This window comes from Giraffa tippelskirchi, chromosome 2, assembly GCF_054371585.1.
Source record: "Giraffa tippelskirchi isolate mGirTip1 chromosome 2, T2T-mGirTip1v1.2.pri, whole genome shotgun sequence".
In the NCBI taxonomy this organism is placed as follows: domain Eukaryota; kingdom Metazoa; phylum Chordata; class Mammalia; order Artiodactyla; family Giraffidae; genus Giraffa; species Giraffa tippelskirchi.
In genome coordinates, this window is record NC_137276.1 from 67,805,419 (window position 1) to 67,827,816 (window position 22,398).

The following is a 22,398-nucleotide window of genomic DNA, read 5'->3' on the forward strand; positions in this document are numbered from 1 at the left end:
TAAAAGCTATTTAAAGAGATAACCTTTCTTCTTTATCTTCATGACATTATATTCTCTGCCAGGTGGTTCTCAGGAGTTTTACAACATTATGTTGGTGAAAAGGATTGTAGTTAAATATAAAGTACTGTCGTTTGTTTTACAGATCTGAATCTAAAACCATGTTGCTTCTTTTTCTAGAGGAATGAATTTTAGTAGCAGCATTAAAAGTTTCATTATCTATCTTCTATTAAATATATGGGCTTCTCAGGAGGCTCAGCGGTAAAGAAACTGCCTGACAGTGCAGGAGATGTGGGTGTGATCCCTGGGTGAGGAAGATCTCCTGGAGAAGAAAATGGCAACCCACTCCATTATTCTTACCTGGGAAATCCCATGAACAGAGGAACCTGGCAGGTTATAGTCCATAGGGTTGCATATGACATTTGATGTTTAATAAAGTTTGCTTTATTTTAGAGACATATATTTAAGTGTGTCATGATCAGATAACTTCTAGTGAGAAAAAAACATTAATATTTAAGGAATTTCTGATAAGTTGTGGCTTCCCTGAATTCTTTTATTGTCCTCTTCTGAAATTGCAGAACTATACATATATTCTTGGAGATTATATTTGAAGCATCCTGAAACAGTTTTTAAAAAATTATTGAAGATAGCACTCTTTTTCTTGGAATATTTTCTTATTTGTTAAGAAATAGCTGCTTGGGACTTCCCTGGTAATTCAGTGATTAAGAGTCTGTACTGCCATAGCAGGCAGCATGGGTTCGACCCCTGGCACGGGGAGCTAAGATCCCACATGCAGCATGGCAAGGCCAAAAAGTAAGCAAATAAAAAAACAACAACAACCTATGAAATTAGTAAAACAAGTCAACTAAATCATGTATTCTGAGAGCAGAATTCTTATACTTTTTAAATCTTGATTTTTATATGATATAAAATGTTTTATTACTAGAAACTTTATCCTTTTCCTTTATTCATTTCATTTCCATTAGGTTTAGTATTCAGTTCAGTCGCTCAGTTGTGTCCAACTCTTTGTGACCCTGTGGACTGCAGCATGCCAGGCCTCCCTGTCCATCACCAACTCCCAGATTTTATTCAAACTCATGTCCATTTTACTAAATCTGATTCCATTAGACTTAGTATTTCATACAGCTTTTTGAGTATAAAATAGGATTAATAAAAGATTGCTCTTATCTGGCTTTATTTCTGCAGAATCATTTCCTGCTCTGAAAATGAGTAAATGTTAGATAAGAGTACAGGAGGCTTTAAAAGTTATTTTCATCTCTTCTGATTCCTTTGACATTCATAAATTCATTTTTTTTCCCTCCTTCCTGCGCTCTTGCCTTGTTTAACAGTTAAGATATTAAAATCAGAACCTCTTTTGTAATACTAAAAAAAAATGTTGAATATTAGTTTTAAATATTGATAGTGACAGAGGTGTATTCATTTAATGATTAAGTAAAGGATATAATGAGTATAGGAGCACCCAAGCTTCTCCAAGGATTGTCATGGGGATAGTGGGGTAGGGATCAAGTGTTGGATGATCAAGCCCCAGATGGCATAGATAATAGGAAAAGACAGCTCATCCTTATTCAGTTTAATAGGGTGTTACATGAAGACATAGGTCCATTGTTACCTAGGGTGCAACCACATGCAAGCCATTATATATTAATTTGTGTAATAATTGTATATCAAAATATACAGATTGTCGTAGTGGCTCCAGCAATCCAAGTAGTGAGCTTTTTGCAATAATATAGACCTGAGGAAATAAAGCCCTGAGTTAGGAAGATTGTCATAGGAATGAACTGAAAGGAACAGATGATAAATATTAAGAATATTTAAATTATATGAGTTAGACACTATAGGATTCAAACTTGACTGTGCATCAGAATCACTTGGAGTTTGTTAAACAAATTGCTGGATCTCACCTATACAGTTTCTGACCAAGTTGGTCTGGAATGGGGCCTGAAAATTTGCATTTATGACAGATTCCCCGGGTGATGCCAATGCTACTCATTCAGGAAGCATGCTTTGGGAATCACTGCCATAAAGGTCTGCAGACTCGTTCCCATCCTCACATTCCCTGTGTGCAGTAGAGAGTCAATGCTAGCATAAAAGAAATGAGCAAAGTGTTCTAATTAAATTAAATAAAATATTTTAATTAAATGTTTCTATTTAAATTTTTTCCTGTTTTTTTTTAGGCCAAGTGATGGTAGTAACAGTAATTCAACATGTAATATTGAAATTATAAACTCGCTGGATATTGAAGAAAGCATTTGGTCCCCCAGGTTTGGATTGAAGGGCAAAATAGATGTTACAGTTGGTGTGAAAATACATCGGGGATGTAAAACGAAATATAAGATAATGCCATTAGAACTTAAAACTGGCAAAGAATCAAATTCTATTGAACACCGTAGTCAGGTATAATAAGAAAATTGTCTGAGTGTGTAATATGTTTAAATTTTTTTATGTGTTTAAAAAGTAGTCTGCTTTATATATTTTGATTCAGTTCAGGTAATTTTTAATTTAACCCAGCATTTCCTAAATGTAATTTACCACAGAGTTATTATTTTCATGTAACATCTACATAGGATACTCTTTAGGAAACAGCAGTGTAAATTCATTCTTTTATTTTTGACCTTTAATCTGATTATACTGATTTTTATTTAAAATGAAATGTAGAACTGTATCTTACCATTATGTTAAATTCAGACTTTTTAAAATTGTCTTCTCTTTGGTAAATATAACAATCTTCTATTGGCCTTCAAAATTGCCTGAAATATTATACTAATTATAGTGAGTTAACAAATCAAAATAATTAACATAATGTTGTGTTTTTTTTTCTAACTATTTCTGATCCTTCTGCCAACCTCCACATTGGCAGTCTATGGTATGTCCTAGACATTTTTAAATAAGCAGATAGGAGCTTCCCTGGTGATCCGGTGTTTAAGACCCACACTTCCAATGCTGGGGCCTTGAGTTCGATACATGGTCGGGAAACTAAGAGCCTACTGAATTGTATAATCAGGGATTAAAGAGATTTTTCTCTTATTCAATCTTTCTTGTGATTCTTACTTATGTACCAAATACCAAAGGTAGAAAAATTAGATTTCCCCTATTAGAAGACTCAAATATTTCACTTTAGTAAAACAGAAATAGCTGAAATTATGAACAAAGACTTGGTTAGATTAAAGCCTTCTTGAGAAAGGAAAATCATGCCAAAATACAAGAAAAGCTATTTTTGAAGTCAAAGATTTGAAGAAATGTGTTCTGTATATAATAGAGGCTGAAAGTTTTCACTTGTTTAAGGACATGTTTGATTGAACTCACTTTTGAACGCCAACAGAAGAGAAATATAAAGGCATTTCCGTGTCTAAAGTGGTCTAGATTCAAAGACCTTTTTTTTAAGGCCACTGCTCTAAATTAAAGTGCCTTCAAGGCAAGGAATATTATTGTATTTAATTTTGTTCAGTTGGAACTTTTATCTTTGCAAGAAGAGAAGTTGCAGGAAGAACTTCTAAGAACACAGTTGTATTTGTTATATTTTTAAAATGAGAAAATTGATTTGAACAAGGCTCAAACAAGCATACTGGTGTGTATATTGCATATTCAAGGTGTGAGAAACAAGCAGACAGTCAGAGAATTATTGTAAATCATTGTATATATAGGTATTGTGGGTGAGGAAAGATAGATTTCTCATCTTATGGGGTTTGACTTTCTCTACTTTGGTAATACAGAAAAAGCTTATGTTATAGACTAACTTCATTTAAGGAGGATTTTTATTTTGTAAGTGGGATTATATTCTAAAAATTCATTTCTAAGTTAGTAATTTGGCATTTGAAACATATTTTCTAAAGGAAAAATATTATATGGAGCTGTGATGTCTAAACCAGCTCACAAAAACCTATTTAACTTGTGATATAGTTGAATTAAACTTGTGATATAATTGAACTATAATAATGTTGTAAAATTTCATTCCAGCTTCCTTTTATCATTGTATGAAGGGAATGTCATTCAGATATTTTTCCCTTTTAATGAATCCCAGAAGCAGAGTCCTCTTCCTTCTGCCTCAGTTCCTGTATAGGGAAAAACTTAACATAGAAGGACCGTTAATTTGGATCAACTCTCTTGGTCCATAGCCCCAAGGCTCATAAACCTTGTCATTCATGAGTTTATTTTAATTTTTAAAAGTTTTATTTGGTTACCTATGCTGTGTCTTTGGATGCCTATACCATATTCTTGGGCTTCCCTGGTGACTCGGATGGTAAGAATTCACCTACTGGAAACCTGGGTTCAATCCCTGGGTTGGGAGGATCCTGTGGAAGAGGGCATGGCAAGCCACTCCACTATTCTTGCCTGGAGAATCCCCTGGACAGAGGAGCCTGGTGGGCTGTAGTCCATGGGGTCACAAAGTCCATGGTGGGCTATAGTCCATGGGGATACGACTGAGCAACTAAGCATGGCACGTGCTGTATTAGGCAACACAAGCAGAGTGCTTGTAAGAAGGCCTCCCAAAGCATGTTACACAGGTTTAGATGTTACTGCTAAGGTGTTATCATGAACTAGAGGAACTACATCTAACTTGTCTTAGATGGTTTCTCTGAAGAGCGCCACATAAATCTAATGCACTTAATGCCACCTTTACTGGAAAAAGCAGTAAACTCTGTAGAGTTAGTCTCATTTAGTTGTCACAGTTACTATGACTTAAATAACATGCATTTTATAGTGTTTAATTCATTCACTTATTTTAAACGGAAAATAGTGTCTAACGGCTGTTAACTTCAAAATGTAAAATGTTGCTTGATTAATTTCCCTCTTACGTTTATTGGAAACCTAAACATTTACTGTCTAAGAAAAATTCTAAATATTTATTTTTGTCTGTGTAAAGTGAAAAATATATACTATGTTTTGTTTTGTGGAAATTAAATAGTTGGCATTGAATTTATTGTATTACCTGTACTGAATTTAGATCATGTTATTTTCAAAATGGAAATAATTTAGTTGACCTTTTGATTTTAAAATTATAATATGTATTCAGAATTCCCTGGTGGTCCAGTGATTGGGACTCTGGTTTCACTGCCCAGGGCCTGAGTTTGATCCCTGATGGGGGAACTAGGATCCTATGGCCCTGAGGTACAACCAAAAAAAAAAATATATAATATATATTGACTGTAAAACATATATGGAAATATTGAAAATTAAAGTTTTACTTGACAAAATGTACCATGTTTTCACAGCTTGTTCTGTATACACTGCTAAGCCAAGAGAGAAGGGCTGACCCAGAGGCTGGCCTGCTCCTCTACCTGAAGACTGGCCAGACATACCCTGTGCCTGCCAGACATCTTGATAAAAGAGGTTAAGCTGTTTTCTCTCAATTTTACTTCTCAGGGTTTTGTTTGTTCATTGTTTTTTCCTTTCAACTTTTGCTGACACACATTTATACCTGACAATCAATCATTCACTGTGCTTGCTAGGCCTAAAACATTTTGTAATTTATAAGTTGTGGTACTTTTTTTAAAAAAAAAGAATTTTGACAGTGTACTATATAATTGAAAACATTATTAATTTTTTATTATATAAGTTCTTTTGTGTCATATTTTAGATCACACATATAAGTGATATCATATAGTTTTTGTCTTTCTTTCTGACTTACTTCACTTAGTATGATAATCTCTGGGTACATGTTGCTGCAAATGGCATTATTCTTTTTTATGACTGAGTAGTATTCTGTTGTTTATATGTACCACATCTTTATCCATTCCTCTGTCAATGGACATTTAGTTTGGGATTAGCAGATGCACACTGTTATGTATACAATGGATAAACAATGAGGTCCTACTGAATAGCACAGGGAACTATATTCAATATCCTGTGATAAACCAAAATGGAAAAGAATATGAAAAAATATATGTATGTATAACTGAATCATTTTGCTATACAGTGGAAATTAACACCACATTATGAATCAATTATCCCTTAATAAAATAAAATTTAAAAAATCTTACTATACAAAACTCTATTTTAAACTTCCTATCTTATATTTGAGACACTCTAGATAGCTTTATTTGTCCTTAGGTTGTTAAAAACTTTAAAAACTTATCAAGTGAACCAAAATTGAAAGAAATATACCAAAATCTTAATAGTGGTTATTATTCTGGTGTGGTGGGAAACATGAATGTTGCTCTTTCCTTTTTATGTTTTTGAATCTGAAAGTTTTACTTATATGTAATAGAAAAGATATATAATAAATTTTACTTAATTCTTAGAAAATACCCATGTGTTTTTCCCCCACAGAATTATTAAGGCTAAGAAATCAGATGGCATATTCTTTGCTTCACCGTATCAACAAATCTCCTACTGGAGAGGAGAAGACAAAGCTTGCTCCTTTGCCACAAATAATTGAGGAACAGCAAACCTGTAAATACTGTTCACAGATGGGCAACTGTGCTCTCTATAGCAGGTAAACACACTGTCTTCCGAAAGTATTAATTCCAGTTAAGTAAGCACTCAACTCAAAATGATTTAACATTTTTGGCTGGTCTGGCATTGATGACTTCATTTTGATTATTTTTTTTTGTTGTTTGTTTGTTTTTTTTTTTGTTAATTGCCTATTTTTATTCAGGCAAAAGGTTCAGATGCTAGGAGATAAAGTTAAAGGTGAGGTGTGGGACAGGAGGAAAGTTTCAGAGTCAAACTGAAACTTGACTCCCCATTGATCATCAGAATTTCAGCAAAGTGGAGGCACACAAATACAAACAAGTCTTTCCTACAGAACAAGATTCTGTAGGCTCTTACCCCTTATCCAGATTGAAAGTTACTGGTGATGTGAAAAATAAATAAACATTAAATAAATATACTTCAAGACAGGATGATCTCCTTTCTGAAAAGTAATCCATTAACATGAACTAGGAAGTACCTAAACCCATATAGATTTCAGAATACCTGTTGTTTTGAGCCGGGTCTTGAAGTGTGAGAGAATTTCAATAAGAACAGAGTGATATGACTTGATACTCAGCATCATGTAAGTTTTAATGATGGAGAAAGTGAAAGTGAAATCGCTTAGTCGTGTCCGACTCTTTGCGACCCCATGGACTGTAGCCTACCAGACTCCTCCATCCATGAGATTTTCCAGGCAAGAGTACTGGAGTGGAGTGCCATTTCCTTCTCCACATTTTGATTATTTAAAACAAAGGGAATAGGAAAGAGAAAAAAGCATAGTTAGTTCATATTATATAACAAGCCTATTTCTTTGGAGAAAAATAGAATGCTTTTAAAACTTTTTCCAGAAGTGGATATTTTAATCTTGCTGCATACAGTTTCTGGGGAAATGAAATAATTGTAGAAATTATAGAATATAGTTAAAGATGTAGTATAGGCATTGTGAATGTAACTTTTCTTAAATGATATTTCAAGAAATCTTCCATTTCTTAGTTGATATTTTAATTTCAAACCTTTTGTAATTCAAAACTGGGAAATTGGTTTTTCTAGACAGTTTGATATAATCCAGTAGATTTGTCCTGTTTATACATGTCTATTTTTCTACATATGGCAAGTTTATTAGCTGTCTTATGAGCAGTTATATATATTTATACCTTCATTGAGCTTCCCTGGTGGCTCAGATGGTAAAGAATCTGTCTGCAATACAGGAGACCCAGGTTTGAACCCTCGGTCAGGAAGATCCCCTGGAGAAGGGAATGGCTACCCACTCCAGCATTCTTACCTGGAGAATCCCATGGACAGAGGGACCTGGCGGGCTGCAAGTCCATGGGGTCACAAACAGTCCGACACAACTAAGTGACTAACACATACACATACAGTCATAGGCCAGTGAGAGTCTTGGAAGACACAAGAAAGTGCTTAGATGCAAATTCAGACTAGGAAACAAAATTAGAACCAAACTTCTAATTCAGCCTGAAAATTCATATAAAGGACTTTTACAAGTACAGTTAACCCTTAAACAATGCTTGAGTTGGAGGCGCCAACCCTCTCTGCAGTCAAAAATCTGAGTATATCTCATAGCTGGCCCTCCACATACAACTGGGTGGTGAGCCCAGGTTGAATACAAGGTTTGTCCACCTTCTTGTATTCAGCCAATCTTGGATTGTGTAGTGCTATTTACTATTGAAAAAAATCCACATGTAAGTGGACCCATAGAGTTCAATTCATGTTGTTCAAGAGTCAACTGTATTGTATCAAAAAATCTCTTTAATGTCAGAGACCATGAACTTGGGAAATCTGGGACTATAATACAGGGCACGTTTTTTTGAAACCTTGTTTTACTCTCCATGTTTTCTATGCTGTCCTATTTGCCCCTGAAATGACTTTTTTAAAAAGTAGGGGCTGTGGTTATAGAGTATGATGATTGTCACATATGTGTACTTATTTTAAAACTATCTCATTTCATAGCCAGTGAAATGTTTTATATGCATCTCTGACTTGGAGCTATATCTTTAGGGCGGTTGAACAACAGATGGAAAACATTTCAGTCCCGACCAGCATGTGGCCCAAAATAAAAGACGAAACCCAGCATCTCAAGCTTACACACTTACAGTATTTTAGCCTTTGGTGTCTAATGTTAACCCTGGAGTCTCAATCAAAGGATAATACAAGAAATTACCAACATATATGGTTAATGCCTGCTTCAGAAATGTAAGTAGTCCATTTAATATTGTAAAACTTTAGTAATTTGGATTAGCCAGTGGGATGAGATTTGTAATTCATGACAAATACAGGTTACGTACCATGTTAAAGGCATCCAGTTTCATATATTCATGCCAACTCCACACGGCTGTCAATGAATTTTTTTCTGAGAGTACTGTTGTTATTTTTAGTAGATTAAATATACCTCAAGAAATCTTATTTTAAAAGTTATTAGTTAAGTTACATCCTTTATCATCAATGAAAAGAGTAAAAAACTTGAGTATATCATAAGGTGAATTTTAGCATATTGGCACAGTAGAAATTAATGAAGTTTTACTGAATATTTTAAATACTAGAGTATTTTAAAAGTTTTTTAGTAAGTTTTCATAGAGATTCATATTTTCTAAAGCATGTCAATATTGTATTTTGTGAGGTCTTTTTTTTTTATAAGTTACTTATAAAGTTATAATTTTGTACATCTTTGCATAGTATTTTTCTTGATATAATATTTAGTTGCTTTTGACCCATTCTTTTCTTGCCAGAGTGAATCTTGATAACATGTGACTTGAGACCTAAGAACGTTATTTCTTTAATACTAGACTTTAACACAAGGTACCATCACAGTGAAGAAAGTTTAAGTCATTTTCAATAGACTACATAATACATAAGTATAGTAAATATGTCAAGTGTGTGCGCCAGCAGGCTTCTGAAGTGGAGTGTAATAGTAGTGCTTGAGAGATTGTAAATGCTTAGTGCTTCTGAGACATAGGGGAATTATCAACGTGCTTGCCATTGTTTTAGTAACAATAATTATAAATCCTCTTGTAAACACTAAAGAAATATGTTTCTACTTCCTTCACTTCAGGTTCAGAGTTAGATTATTACGATTTGTCTCCTACAGTGTTAACATGTGTCAGAACAGGAGGTGGGGGTGTCAGTCAAGAATCAAAGTGCTGATAAACACGTTGTTCAGAAATCCCACCTGTGGGTACGATGAGGGGGATTCTTCCCCACTCAAAGAAAAGGGGGGAGCTCTCTAGCACCTGCTTAGAGATCTGGTGATGAAGGTTTTTTCTGTTGTTTTGTCTTGCCACGTGACTTGTGAGGTCTTAGTTCCCTAACCAAGGATCAAACCCATACTCACTGCAGCGGAAGTGTGAGTATTAACCACTGGACCACCAGGAGAGTCCCAAGAGATTATTATTTTTTAAATAAATATTTATTTATTTATTTGGCAGCACGTGAGACCTTCCATCTTCATTGTGGCATGAGGAATCTTTCATTGCGGCATGTAGGATCTAGTGCCCTGACCAGGGATCGAACCCAGGTCCCCTGCATTGGGAGCTTGAAGTCTTTGCCACTGCACCACCAGGGAAGTGCCCTGAGAGAGTATTTTAAAATTAATTTCTCTTTTTCTTTCTCTTTCATAGGGAAGAAAGTGGCAGCTGCATTGGGAGCCTGATTAGAACACAACATGTAAAGACAGTTTGTGATGGACAGTATTTACATAATTTCCAGCGTAAAAATGGAGCCATACCTATCACAAATCTAATGGCAGGTGACAGAATTATTTTAAGTGGAGAAGAGAGAACATTGTTTGCCTTGTCTAGGGGATACGTGAAGGAGATTAACTCAACATCAGTAACCTGTTTGTTAGACAGGTGATGAGATGTTCCCTTTTTGGATGGGGAGGGTAAAGCTTTATTGATAAGTAAACATATACCATACAGTTCATACATTTTAAGTATACAATTCAGTCGTGCTTAGTATATTCACAGAGCTAAGCAGTTAGCACCAAAATCCATTTTAGAGCATTTTCATTGCCCCTGGAAGACTCCCTGTACCCTGTAGTCGTTCCCCTAGCCCCAGGCAACCACCAGTTCCCTTTCTATGTTTATAGATTTGCCTTTTCTGATTCATACACTATGTGGACTTTTGTAACTGGCTTTTTTTTACTTAACATGCTGTTTCTGAGGTTCATCTTCATGTAGTAGCTTGTACCAGTGCTTCATGCCTTTTCAAAAAATTTTAGATAAAATTTGCATATCGTAAAATTAACCATTAACCATTTTAAACATACAGCTCAGTGTGTGCGTGCTAAGTCACTTCAGTCGTGTCCAACTCTTTGCGACCCTATGGATGTGGCACGCCAGGCCCCTCTAACCATGATGATTCTCCAGGCAAGAATACTGGGGTGGGTTGCCATGCCCTCCTCCAGGGGATCTTCCTAACCCAGGGATTGAACCTGAGTCTCTTATGTCTCCTACATTGGCAGGCAGGTTCTTTACCACTAGTGCCACCTGGGAAGCCTATACAGTTCATCGGCATTTAGCAGTTATCCAACTGCTAAAGTTTTGTTTAGTACACTATGTTACATAGTAGTAATGTGGACATGTATGTGTGGGTGTGTGCTCAGTTGCTAAGTTGTGTCCGACTCTTTGTGACCCCAGGGACTGTAGCCCACCAGGCTCTTCTGTCCATGGGATTTTCCATGTAAGAATGCAGGAGTAGGTTGCCATTTCCTTCTCCAGAGTAGCTTCTCAGCTCAGGGACTGAACTCACGTCTCCTGCATCTCCTTCATTGGCAGGTGAATTCTTTACCACTGAGCACCTGGGAACCCCAATATAGATGTAATCTTATCTAAATAATTCTCACAACCACGTGTGCAGCAGGCGGGACAGATGTCCTGTGTTGGCTGTAATGCTTATTTTTCCTCCTTAGCCCTCTGGGCACTTAACATTTTGTTCATTTATAGTTCATTTATTGTTCATTCCGTCCATTTATAGTTGTGATATAAAGTATAAATTAAAACAAAGTAAATTAATTTGAAGAAAAATATTAAGTAAATAGTAGTATAGTTGGTATGAAAATTTGTGGTAGAAGCTAATATCCATGTTCGTTAATATCCATATTCCCCTCTTTCTGGACCCCCAGCCTTCCTTGCATTTAAGTGCAGGCATGCGTCACATTTCTCAGTGGATGGAGATCAGTAATTGGGATCCAGAGGGTGGAATGTCAAGGCTTGCTCTCCAGTAATCAGTAATCCTGGTTAAGCAGTAACCAGCCCTAGCCCAGGTTTCATGCTATTGGAGTATAAGCCATGATATTTCTGCTGTTTCTTAGGAGTCCCTTCAGTCAGTCCTGTGAGGTATTTATTTAGTACCTAACATGTGTTAGGTATTTTGCAAACTCTTGAAGAATTTGTAGTCTTGTGGGTAACAAATAAATATATATTTCAGTCTAATATGACAAGTGTTTGAATTAATGGGAAAACAGAGGAGAGGCATTTAACCCAGTTTTAGGAGGCTTGGGGAAGGCGAATGAAAATGGTCGTTCTAGATCTTCATCCTGTGGGTGAATGTTAGCCCTGCGAAGCAGTGTGGGAGGAGTATACCAGACAGAGGGGACGGGGTGTGGAAAGGCCTGATGGTGTGAGGTGGGGTGTTCTGGAAAGTGTAGGTAGTAATTACTTTCTGGAATGTAAAAGATAAAGGAGTGATTGGAGAGGTCAGGTCATAGAAGAGCTTATATACCATGTTAAGTGAAAAAGGAATGATAATCAGATTTGGATTTTGTCTGTGAATGCACCGTGGAGAATTGAGTTAATCAGTGGAGGCAAAACTGAAAGCAGAGAAACCAGGCACCTGCTATAGTGGCCCAGGCTTGAGGTGGTTGAGGGCAAGGTAGTTTTGACGGAGAAGGTGGAATGCCTTTGGGAAGTATTTGGAAAGTGAAATTGTCTGACACTGAGATCTTGACTGGATCTGCAGGGTGGGAGAGGGAAGGATCAAGACAGTCATGTAGATGCAAGAGCCATTACCTGAGGTCAGGTCCATAGGAGGAGGATAAGGCTTCAGCAGGGCTAAAGAGTTGTTTAGTTTTGCAAACTTTCACTGCCTGAGTTTCAACTCAGTGGAAAGATCTTGCTGCTTGCTGGACATTCAAAGCTGAAGCTTGGGTGAAAAACGGGGTAGGAGAGGAATGTGAGGTCAGGCCTGGTGATGTAGATTTGTGATTCAGACTCAGGTGGAGGCATGGGACCAGTGGGAAAATGACAAGAAAGAACAGTACAGAGGACCGTGGAAGGGACCTTGGGAATATCACAGGTTAGCCTGATAGAGGAGTGGGAGAAGCCTTTGGGAAAGAGACATGTACTCCATGCCTGAGGAGGCAGGGGCCATGTGCTCAGGATCCCGCTGGGGATGGTGAGCCCAGGTTGAAGTTCAAGGAAGGCCAAGTGAGTTGTCAGCAGATGTTGTAGGTTTTGGATTATTAACTGTCCTTTTTTTTAAAATTTATTTATTTGGCTGCTCCAGGTCTTAGATGCAGCATGCAAGAGTTTTAGTTGTGGCATGTGAAGTCTTAGTTGTGGCATGTAGGATCTAGTTCTCCAACCAGGGATTGGACCTGAGTCCCCTGCAGTGGGAGCTCAGAGTCCCAGCCACTGGACCACCAGGGAAGTCCCTTAACTGCTTTGACTTTGGTGCCTTTTGCCTTCCCCTACTCTGTTTGCTCACCAGTCCAGGGCCTTATCCTGCCTTTGGTTGGCAAGTATGTATTAGGGGCTGGTAGCCATTTTCATAGTTATTCTGACCCATTTACTTTTTACTTCTTTTTATTTTTGGTTGTACTGGGGTCTTCATTGCTGTGCATGGACTTTCTCTGTTTGCGGAGAGTGGGGGCTACTCCCTAGATGCACTGTGTGGGCTTCTCAATGTGGTGGCTTCTCTTGTTTCAGAGCACAGGTTCTGGGTGCAAAGGCTTCAGTAGTTGCAGCATTCGGGCTCATTAGTTGCAGCTCCCAGGCTCTACAAGTGAACTCTAGAGCACAGGCTCAGTAGTTGTGGTGCATGGGCTTAGTTGTTCTGCAGCGTGTGGAATCTTCCCAGACCAGGGATCAAACCCATGTCCCTTGCACTGGCAGGAAGATTCTTATCTGCTGTATCATCAGACAGCAACACTTTTCTTATACAGACCCACTGACTGTGTTAAATGAAAAATATTCACATACATATGTTTTGCTGTTTCAGGAACTTGTCAGGACTCCCAGAATCAACTTTGTTCAGATTGGACCAGGAAGAAAAAAATTGTGATATAGATACCCCATTAGGAAATCTTTCTAAACTGATGGAAAATACTCATGCCAGGTTTGTAACAATAAGTGAATCTGAATATTACTCCAGTTTCCTGAGGAATATTATTAAAAGCATTTTTTTTTTTGCTTTTCAGCCAAAAACTTCGAGATTTAATCATTGACTTTCGTGAACCACAGTTTATATCCTACCTCAGTTCTGTTCTTCCACATGATGCAAAGGACACAGTTGCCTGCATTCTGAAAGGTATGTTATAATCAGCATGGCTATGTCCATTAATTTTTCTTGGTTTTATTTTTAATTTAATCTATATTATAGTCTATATCTTAACAATTTATTAAACTTCTAATTATGGTTTTTAGACAGCATCTCTTTGGAAGTAGTTTACATGTGACTTATTTATTTATTTATTTTTATTTATTTTTTATTGGCGCTACCTCCCAGTCATCTGGGAAACTAGTCTGGTCCAGCCAGCTACCCCTTCTCCCAACCTGCTTTGGGGGAATGGGATGGAGTGAGGGGCCACCCTCTGAGTGTACTGCAGCCCACTCACTCCCGCAGGGGAAGGGAGGCACTCAAAAACTATGTAAACCTCTGGATACAGGAGTAGGGGCAGGTGGTGGCACTCCTGGGACCTCCCTGCCCCAGGCGATGCAGGGGCTAAGTCGCTGGAATGGCCAGTCCAGGCAGGCCCCAGCTTGCCCTACTCCAAAGCACCGCGCTGCTCTCCCAGTAGACACCGGGGACTTATTTTCTAACTAGGGGAAGAGGCAGGGTCTGGGTAGAGTCACACAGCCACCTCCAGCCTTTTTCTGCAGAGGCTCCCAGAGACCCCCCTGCTTCCGAAAGTTATGTCTGGCCTCCAACTCTAGCCAGGCTGAAGCCTGGGGACATTAACTAAAGATAAGAAGGGGTGGGGAAGGGAAACTAGGATGTTGGGGGAATTGGGTGGGTTGAGTTTTACATTTGTTGTTGTCTAGTCGCTAAGTCGTGTCACAATTCTCTGTGACCCCATGGACCGTAGCCCTGTAGGAGCTCACCAGGCTCCTCTGTCCAGGGGATTTTCCTGGCAAAATGCTGGAGTGGGTTGCCATTTCCTACTCCATACATGTGACTTTTAATATCACCATGACATTGCCTTACTTTGAGAAGACTATTGAAGAACAGACTAGAACAGAGGCTGCTTTTCTTATAAAGTAGTTAAGTTGCTCATTGAAAATTCAACACTCTTATTCCTATTATTTTTAAATTTAAATGTAGGTTTGAATAAGCCTCAGAGGCAAGCCATGAAAAAGGTACTTCTTTCAAAAGACTACACCCTCATCGTGGGTATGCCCGGAACAGGAAAAACAACTACAATATGTACTCTTGTAAGAATTACTACTCTTTTGCTTAGACACTGGGTATTTAAATCCGTTTCTCTTCAGTTCAGAGAACGTGATACTGGATATCAAAAGGGCTGAATTTCAAATCATAATGTCTTTGTTTCAAAGTAAGAATGACATGAGAAATAGAAAAGCTAAATTACCAATAGTTGTAATCATCTTGTATAAACCTTGCATTTAAGATTGTCTAAAATCTCTGTGTTTTACTTAGCTTTAAAAAATGATAAGTTGTACAAGGAGGTTGAAATAGATTCTTTTTATAAAAAAATTATTTATATATTTGGCTGCACCAGAAGTTAGTTGCAGCCTTTGGGATCATTAGCTGTGGCATCTGGGATCTAGTTCTCTGACCAGGGACCAAACTCAGGCCCCCTGCATTGGGAGCACAGAATCTTAGCCACTGGACCACTAGGGAAGTCCCTGATACAGATTCGTGTTGAATTTTTTTTTTCATGTCAGTAAATTTCTGAGCAGTCTTAGAATAATGATGATGATGGCACCAAATATTTACTGATTGATACTTTGTGCCAGGCACTAGTCAAAGTTTATATGTACTCAATTTTGTCATGATATAATTAATATATTGGTAACATATCATTGATAACATGATAATAATGCCATGTTACTTACCTAAGACATTTTGGCTTTATAATTTTTTAAAAAGTTACTTTGGGGAATTCCTTGGCAGTCCATTGGTTAGAACTCTATGCTTTTACTGCCAAGGTCCCAGGTTCAATCCCTGGTAGGGGAACTATGATCCCTCAAGCTGTGCAGTCAAAAAAAAAAATCAAAGGGAATAAAAAGTTACTTGGCTTGGCTCTTAGACATGCTTCCTGTTAAGTTTTCCAATTCTTTTTGAAAAATATAAATGTTAAAAACTATCAGGAGATAAAAGTAATGCTCTTTTCTGTTCTTTTGTTTATTAACAGGTAAGAATTCTCTATGCCTGTGGTTTTAGTGTTTTGTTGACCAGCTATACACACTCTGCTGTTGACAATATTCTTTTGAAGTTAGCAAAGTTTAAAATTGGATTTTTGCGCTTGGGCCAGATTCAGAAGGTACATCCAGATATCCAAAAATTTACAGAGGAGGAAATTTGCAGATCAAAGTCCATTAAATCTTTAGCTCTTCTAGAAGAACTCTACAATAGTCAAGTAAGTACAATTATTGTATAATCATACTGAGAGTAATTTTTGCTGTCAGAATGAGGAGAGAAATGGCACTTTGAGAAATTCAATTGCATTGACCAAATTTGCAGATTCATTTATATAAACCATAGGACCAGTTTATGAGTTTGTAGTTTGCTCTTTGCTTCTGAACTGAAACAAGGTTTCTGGTCTATTTTTCAGGGCTCCCATCTTCTAATTTAAAATATCCTGGTAAAGGAAAACCCTGTTTCTCTCTACTCACACTTCTGACACTAACTACACAGAGTTAGTGCAGGCTCCCCAGGTTAAGGGCTCAGTCCCACAAGACTGTCCCCTACTTCAGTTCTGAATTGCAAGTTCAGATCTCCTGTGCCCATCTTGGGAATTCCTATGTCTTCCTCCTTGGGTTCCATAATTTGCTTGAATGACTCACAGAATGCAAGAAAGTCACCTTATTAGCATGAACTCAGGCATGGTTAAAAGGGGCTTATGAATCTGCCCTTTGGAACTCTGAGGAGATCTAGGAGGCTGAACCCTTTATCCTATAAATAAGAAATGAGGGACCTAGAAAGGCTTTTGTGCCCAGAAGGGCCCCATAAAGTCCTGCTTGGTTTCACATATTGTATGTGATCTTTGGGGATTGGAATTTTTCACTTAGCCTAGTGTTCCAAAGGAGAAGGCAATGGCACCCCACTCCAGTACTCTTGCCTGGAAAACCCCATGGACGGAGGAGCCTGGTAGGCTACAGTCCATGAGGTCACTAAGAGTCGGACGACTGTGCGACTTCACTTTCACTTTTCCCTTTCATGCACTGGAGAAGGAAACGGCAACCCACTCCAGTATTATTGCTGGAGAATCCCAGGGACGGCAGAGCCTGGTGGGCTGCCATCTATAGGGTCACACAGAATCGGACACGACTGAAGCGACTTAGCAGCAGCAGCAGCAGCAGTGTTCCAAATGTCTGAAATCTGGGATATGTGAGGCAAAAAGAAAACCCAGGGAACAAACTACTGTGCTGTTCCTCATATCCCAAGGTCTCTAGCTGATTTGCCTTTTCTCTACCTTTCAGAGGCTTTATAGTTTTATAATGTCCAGGGTTTTTAGTTGTACTTTGTGGAAGGGAAAAGTACTCCATCTTCCCAGAAGTGAAGTCCTAGTTCACATTAAAAAAAAATTCATTAACTTACTGCCTCCGAAATGTTCAGATTTCCATTTCTGTATATCCAAACTTGAGCATTGTTATCGTGTCTGGAAAATTAACTTGATTTTTAAAAATTTATAGAAAAAAATAAAAAATTTTTGCATGTTGTAAGTGTTTCTAAATTAAAAAACATTGGGGATTTCCATTTGGAGGGATGAAGAGATCTTTTTAGATCTTTTAATTTCAAACATGGGAAAAACAAGGTGTATTTCTTGGACATATTAAATAACTGATCTATTTTTTTTCTTTGTGTTTAGCTTATAGTTGCAACAACATGTATGGGAATAAACCATCCCATATTTTCTCGTAAAACTTTTGATTTTTGTATAGTAGATGAAGCCTCTCAAATTAGCCAGCCTATTTGCCTAGGGCCACTTTTTTTTTCACGGAGATTTGTGTTGGTGGGGGACCATCAGCAGCTTCCTCCCCTGGTGCTAAACCGTGAAGCAAGGTAAGCAAACATTAAGGTTTCAATTTTAAACTAGATACTCTTTAAGGGACAATTTCAGTAGACTGATAATCCTGAATTTGATTTGTTGACAGAGCTCTTGGCATGAGTGAAAGCTTATTCAAGAGGCTGGAGCAGAATAAGAATGCAGTTGTACAGTTAACTGTGCAATACAGAATGAATAGGTATTTGTAACAGTGTCAGCTATGAGTGATTTTCATATTTGTGTTCATCACCAAACTAAAGTTATTTTTGTAATTCCCTTAGTAAAATTATGTCCTTAAGTAATAAACTGACATACGAAGGAAAGCTGGAGTGTGGATCAGATAAAGTGGCCAATGCAGTGATAAACCTACCTAACTTTAAAGATGTAAAGCTGGAACTGGAGTTTTATGCTGATTATTCAGAAAATCCTTGGCTGGTTGGAGCATTCGAGCCAAACAATCCTGTCTGTTTTCTTAATACACACAAGGTAAAACACATACACACACACACAAAAAAACTAACATTTCCTTCGTTCTTCTCCATTTGCCCTATTATTTAAATTCCTCAGTTTCAATAGCGATTGCTTCATTACAGCTTATCAGTTAAAACTGGTGTGCTTCTTGTGCTTTCACACAAAAGAATCTTTTCTTTCTACAGATTCACTATCTTTGGGAGGAGGTTTATTCTGATGATTGATAGATGTCAAATTGTTTTGAAGTAGGAAAGCTAGAAAGTGCACGCAAGTATATAATTACATTTCCTAGAACAGTAATTGGCATTGATACTGTCAAAAGTTTGGGTTTACCAATGGACAGAAGGTAAAATAAACTGATGTCCTTTTCAGGACCTTTTTTAAAAAACCAGACTCTATGTTTTAGGGCAGTTTTAGGCCCACAGCAAAACTGAGCTAAAAGTACAGAGATTTCCCATGTGTCTCCTGTTCCCACTTACGCACCTAAGGACTTCTTTACAAATTTATCATTAAACAGAAAATCTGCACAAGGACTTTAAATGACTTGATTCTTATTTCTAGGAACTCAGAATAAAGTTTTGACTCTGTGTTCCTACAGTTTTGTTTTATATACTGCTTCTCATTAATGATTTGGAAATCTTTACGTAAGTTCAACTAAAAATGCAGTCATCAATTTGATCTATGCATATCATTCTTAATATACTTATATATTTTGTTATTAAGATGAATGGAGTCAGCGGTTGTTAAAAATAGGGCCTTGCTATGTGTGTACCATGCTGGAATTTTCATTGTCTTGGACATTGCTCTAGTGTTTCAGAATGAAGGATCAACACTGAGGAGCAGGCAGGCTCTGAAAAATTTATTCAGATAAACCGATCTCATAAATGACTGCTTTTATATTTTTATGTAAATAAAATTTTTATTTTATTTTTTATTGAGGTATAGTTGATATGACTGCTTTTATAAACCACAACTCTAATCTGTTAGTTATAATTATTAACCTCACCAGTGATTGTTCAGATTCTTTATTTTTGCTACTCACATTTCCTGTTTCTTGGCATCAGGATTCCAAATAAGTTATATTAAAATTAATCAAGGTGATGTAGGAGCAAAATAATCCTTTAAAATTTCTACTAGGGGTGGTAGAACCTGGGGAACTTGATTGCTCTATTATCTGTGTAAAAAGTAACAAGAAAATGGAAAGAACACAGATATTTGAGCCAGATATAAGTTGAATCTTAGTGCCACGGTGTATTGTAAGGCTTGGGCAGGTTCCTTATCTCTTCTGGCCTTTGATGCCTATAACATGGGGAATAACACAGTAATGTATGTGAAGCTCAGTGTACAGTCGACTTTGGTAGAGATTTTAGTATGAACTTTGTGTAGCATGTTTAAGATGGGTTTCCTTCTAAAAGTGACTAATATCATTCATTTTTGTCAGTTCTTTTACATTCAACTTGAAGATGAAGATATTTTTCGTCTGTGTCCATATCTGGTAGCACTGTCTCTATGGCCACTTGTATACTAACGGTGCTCTTTACTTCAGAGACTGTTTCACGAGCAGAATGCGTATTTTTCTGTTTAGGTTCCAGCACCAGAGCAAGTTGAAAAGGGAGGTGTCAGTAACATAATGGAAGCCAACCTTGTTGTTTCCCTGACCTCAGTTTTTATTAAGGTAACTTAGAATTGGATTTTGAAGGCAAATTAATATTAAGGTGCAGAGTAATAGAATGTTAGAATTCAAGAAACTTTAGATCTAGCATTAACTTTTGTTGCTTAAGATAAGAGCACTGAAGCCTGAATGTTTTTATTTTGAGAACATTTATCTAAGACAGTAATTACTGTATCTAATACAGTAATGGCATTTTGGGTTTCCACTTAGGACAGCTTTCTGTAACTTCAGATAATTCTGATTGTGTCAATTTAGTGCAGAAGTCAGTATGATTGGAGATTGGAAACTTCAGTGAAAAGGGAGAGCAGAAAGTAAAATTTATTTCTTTGTACTTATGTGGTATGGCATCACTGCTCTGGTGGCATACAAACCATTATATTGCCACGAACTTCTAAAAATTCAGGGAGCAGTGTTTGAGGAAATTATTTCCTCTCAGGAAATGTAGATATAGCCTTAGAGTAATTCAATAATTTATTTCCTCCTTGTAGGAACATGTCTTATACATAGGAACATGTATTATAAACATCAGTTGTCACATTATGTAAACATTTTATTCAATAAATTTAGTAAAGCTTAAATAACAAAAGTCAGGATTTTTTTCATTTTAAATTGTGTTCTTTTCTGTTTAAAACAGGCTGGTTGTAAACCCTCTGATATTGGTATCATTGCACCATACAGGCAGCAGTTAAAGGTCATCAGTGACTTATTGGCACATTCTTCTGTTGGGATGGTTGAAGTTAATACAGTTGACAGGTACCAAGGAAGAGACAAAAGTATCATTCTAGTATCTTTTGTTAGAAGCAATGAAGATGGAACTGTGAGTTAATTGTATTTTCTGCTTTGCTTTCTGATTTTTATTTTCTATTTGTTTGGGACATTATTTACCTCTCTTCTTTAAAATTATGTTAAAAAACCACATAACATAAAATTTGCCATCATAACTGTCTTTAAGTGTACAGTTCACAGGTATGAAGTATATTCACAGTGTGTGCAGCTGACCTCCAGAACTTTTTCATTTTGCAAAACAAATTCTATATCCATGAATAACCACTCCCTTATTCCCTCTGTCTTCATTTCCCGGCAACCACTTTCTATCTCTGTGAATTTGACAGAATTTTATGAATTCGTGAATTTTCCACATAAGTGGAATCATACAGTATTTGTCCTTTTGTAAGTGGCTTATTTCACTTGTCATAATGTCTCAAGATTCATCCGTATTGTAGCATGTAACAGAATTGTCTTTTAAAGGCTGATTATTATTCCATTGCATATATATACCACATTTTGTTTATCTATTCATCCATTAGTGGACATTTGGGTTGCTTCCACCTTTTGGTTATTATGTTTGGAGCATTTTAAACATATAAACCTTCCTAGCTTACTTTCAAATTTGTAGATAATTCCAGGCTGTTGTTTGTGCTTTTATCTCTCCTTGAATTATTTTTTTTGACTATGTGATACCTGCATATAGTTTTTAAAATACACAGAATAAAAAGTCTCCCTTCTTCCCTGTTACTCTTCTCAGTTCTTACCCTCACGTTTGGTTTTTTTGATTGTTTGTTTTTGCTAACCTTCTAGAATTTCTTTAAGCATATGTAAGCACATGAATCAGTATTCATGTTTCCCTCCTTTGTGCACAAAAGGTAATATATACACTATTCTGGACTTTGCTTTTTCCACTTAATAATATAGCTTGGAGATCTTTACATGTCATTACACAGAAAGAGATTTCATTCTTCTCTTAAAGGTGCAAAGTTTTCCATTGTATATATGGATCATGGTATATTTACCCACTCCTTTGAGTCTTCTATGAGTTTTTATTACATTTAAAAACAATATTACAGTAAGTGGAGACAACTTCAGTTCTTTATGATATGTATTTAATGTTTGAAAAATTTATTTATTTTTTTGTTGCATGCATTGTAGGGCATGTGGGATCTTAGTTCCCTGACCAGGGATTGAACCTGTGCCCCCTGCATTGGAAGTGCAGAGTCTTAACCACTGGATTGCCAAGGAAGTCCTTAAAATTTATTTTTTAATATATTTAAACATTTTAAATATATTTTCATTATACATATTTAATCATTTTAAATTATGTTGAAGATACCGTTGTTGTTTAGTTGCTAAGTCATGTCTAACTCTTTTGCGACCCTCTGGACTCTATGTAGCCCGCCAGGCTCTTCTGTCCATGGGATTTCCCAGGCAAGAATACTGGAGTGGGTTGCCATTTCCTTCTCCAGGGGATCTTTCCAACCCAGGGATCAAACCCATATCTCCTGCACTGGCAGGCACATTCTTTACCATTGAGCCACTAGGGAAGCCCCATGGATATCATACCTACAATAAAATACTTGAAGTTGGC

General features: G+C 37.0%; 1 protein-coding gene across 5 annotated transcripts in view; it reads left to right on the forward strand.

The window, feature by feature from the left end:
• Positions 1-22,398, forward strand: part of DNA2 (DNA replication helicase/nuclease 2) — a 38,115-nt gene that overhangs the window by 14,562 nt on the left and 1,155 nt on the right. For 4 of the 5 annotated variants that reach the window (XM_081568825.1, XM_081568826.1, XM_081568824.1 and 1 more), the window contains exons 6-19: positions 2,193-2,412; positions 5,229-5,346; positions 6,286-6,451; positions 8,446-8,640; positions 10,062-10,292; positions 13,663-13,779; positions 13,862-13,971; positions 14,986-15,095; positions 16,040-16,264; positions 17,717-17,910; positions 18,003-18,092; positions 18,175-18,379; positions 19,950-20,039; positions 20,671-20,853. In XM_081568825.1, the coding sequence (XP_081424951.1) occupies positions 2,193-2,412; positions 5,229-5,346; positions 6,286-6,451; positions 8,446-8,640; positions 10,062-10,292; positions 13,663-13,779; positions 13,862-13,971; positions 14,986-15,095; positions 16,040-16,264; positions 17,717-17,910; positions 18,003-18,092; positions 18,175-18,379; positions 19,950-20,039; positions 20,671-20,853 (2,254 nt within the window). The remainder of the gene's footprint in view (positions 1-2,192; positions 2,413-5,228; positions 5,347-6,285; positions 6,452-8,445; positions 8,641-10,061; positions 10,293-13,662; positions 13,780-13,861; positions 13,972-14,985; positions 15,096-16,039; positions 16,265-17,716; positions 17,911-18,002; positions 18,093-18,174; positions 18,380-19,949; positions 20,040-20,670; positions 20,854-22,398) is intronic. The other variant, XR_014076476.1, reaches the window with a different exon arrangement.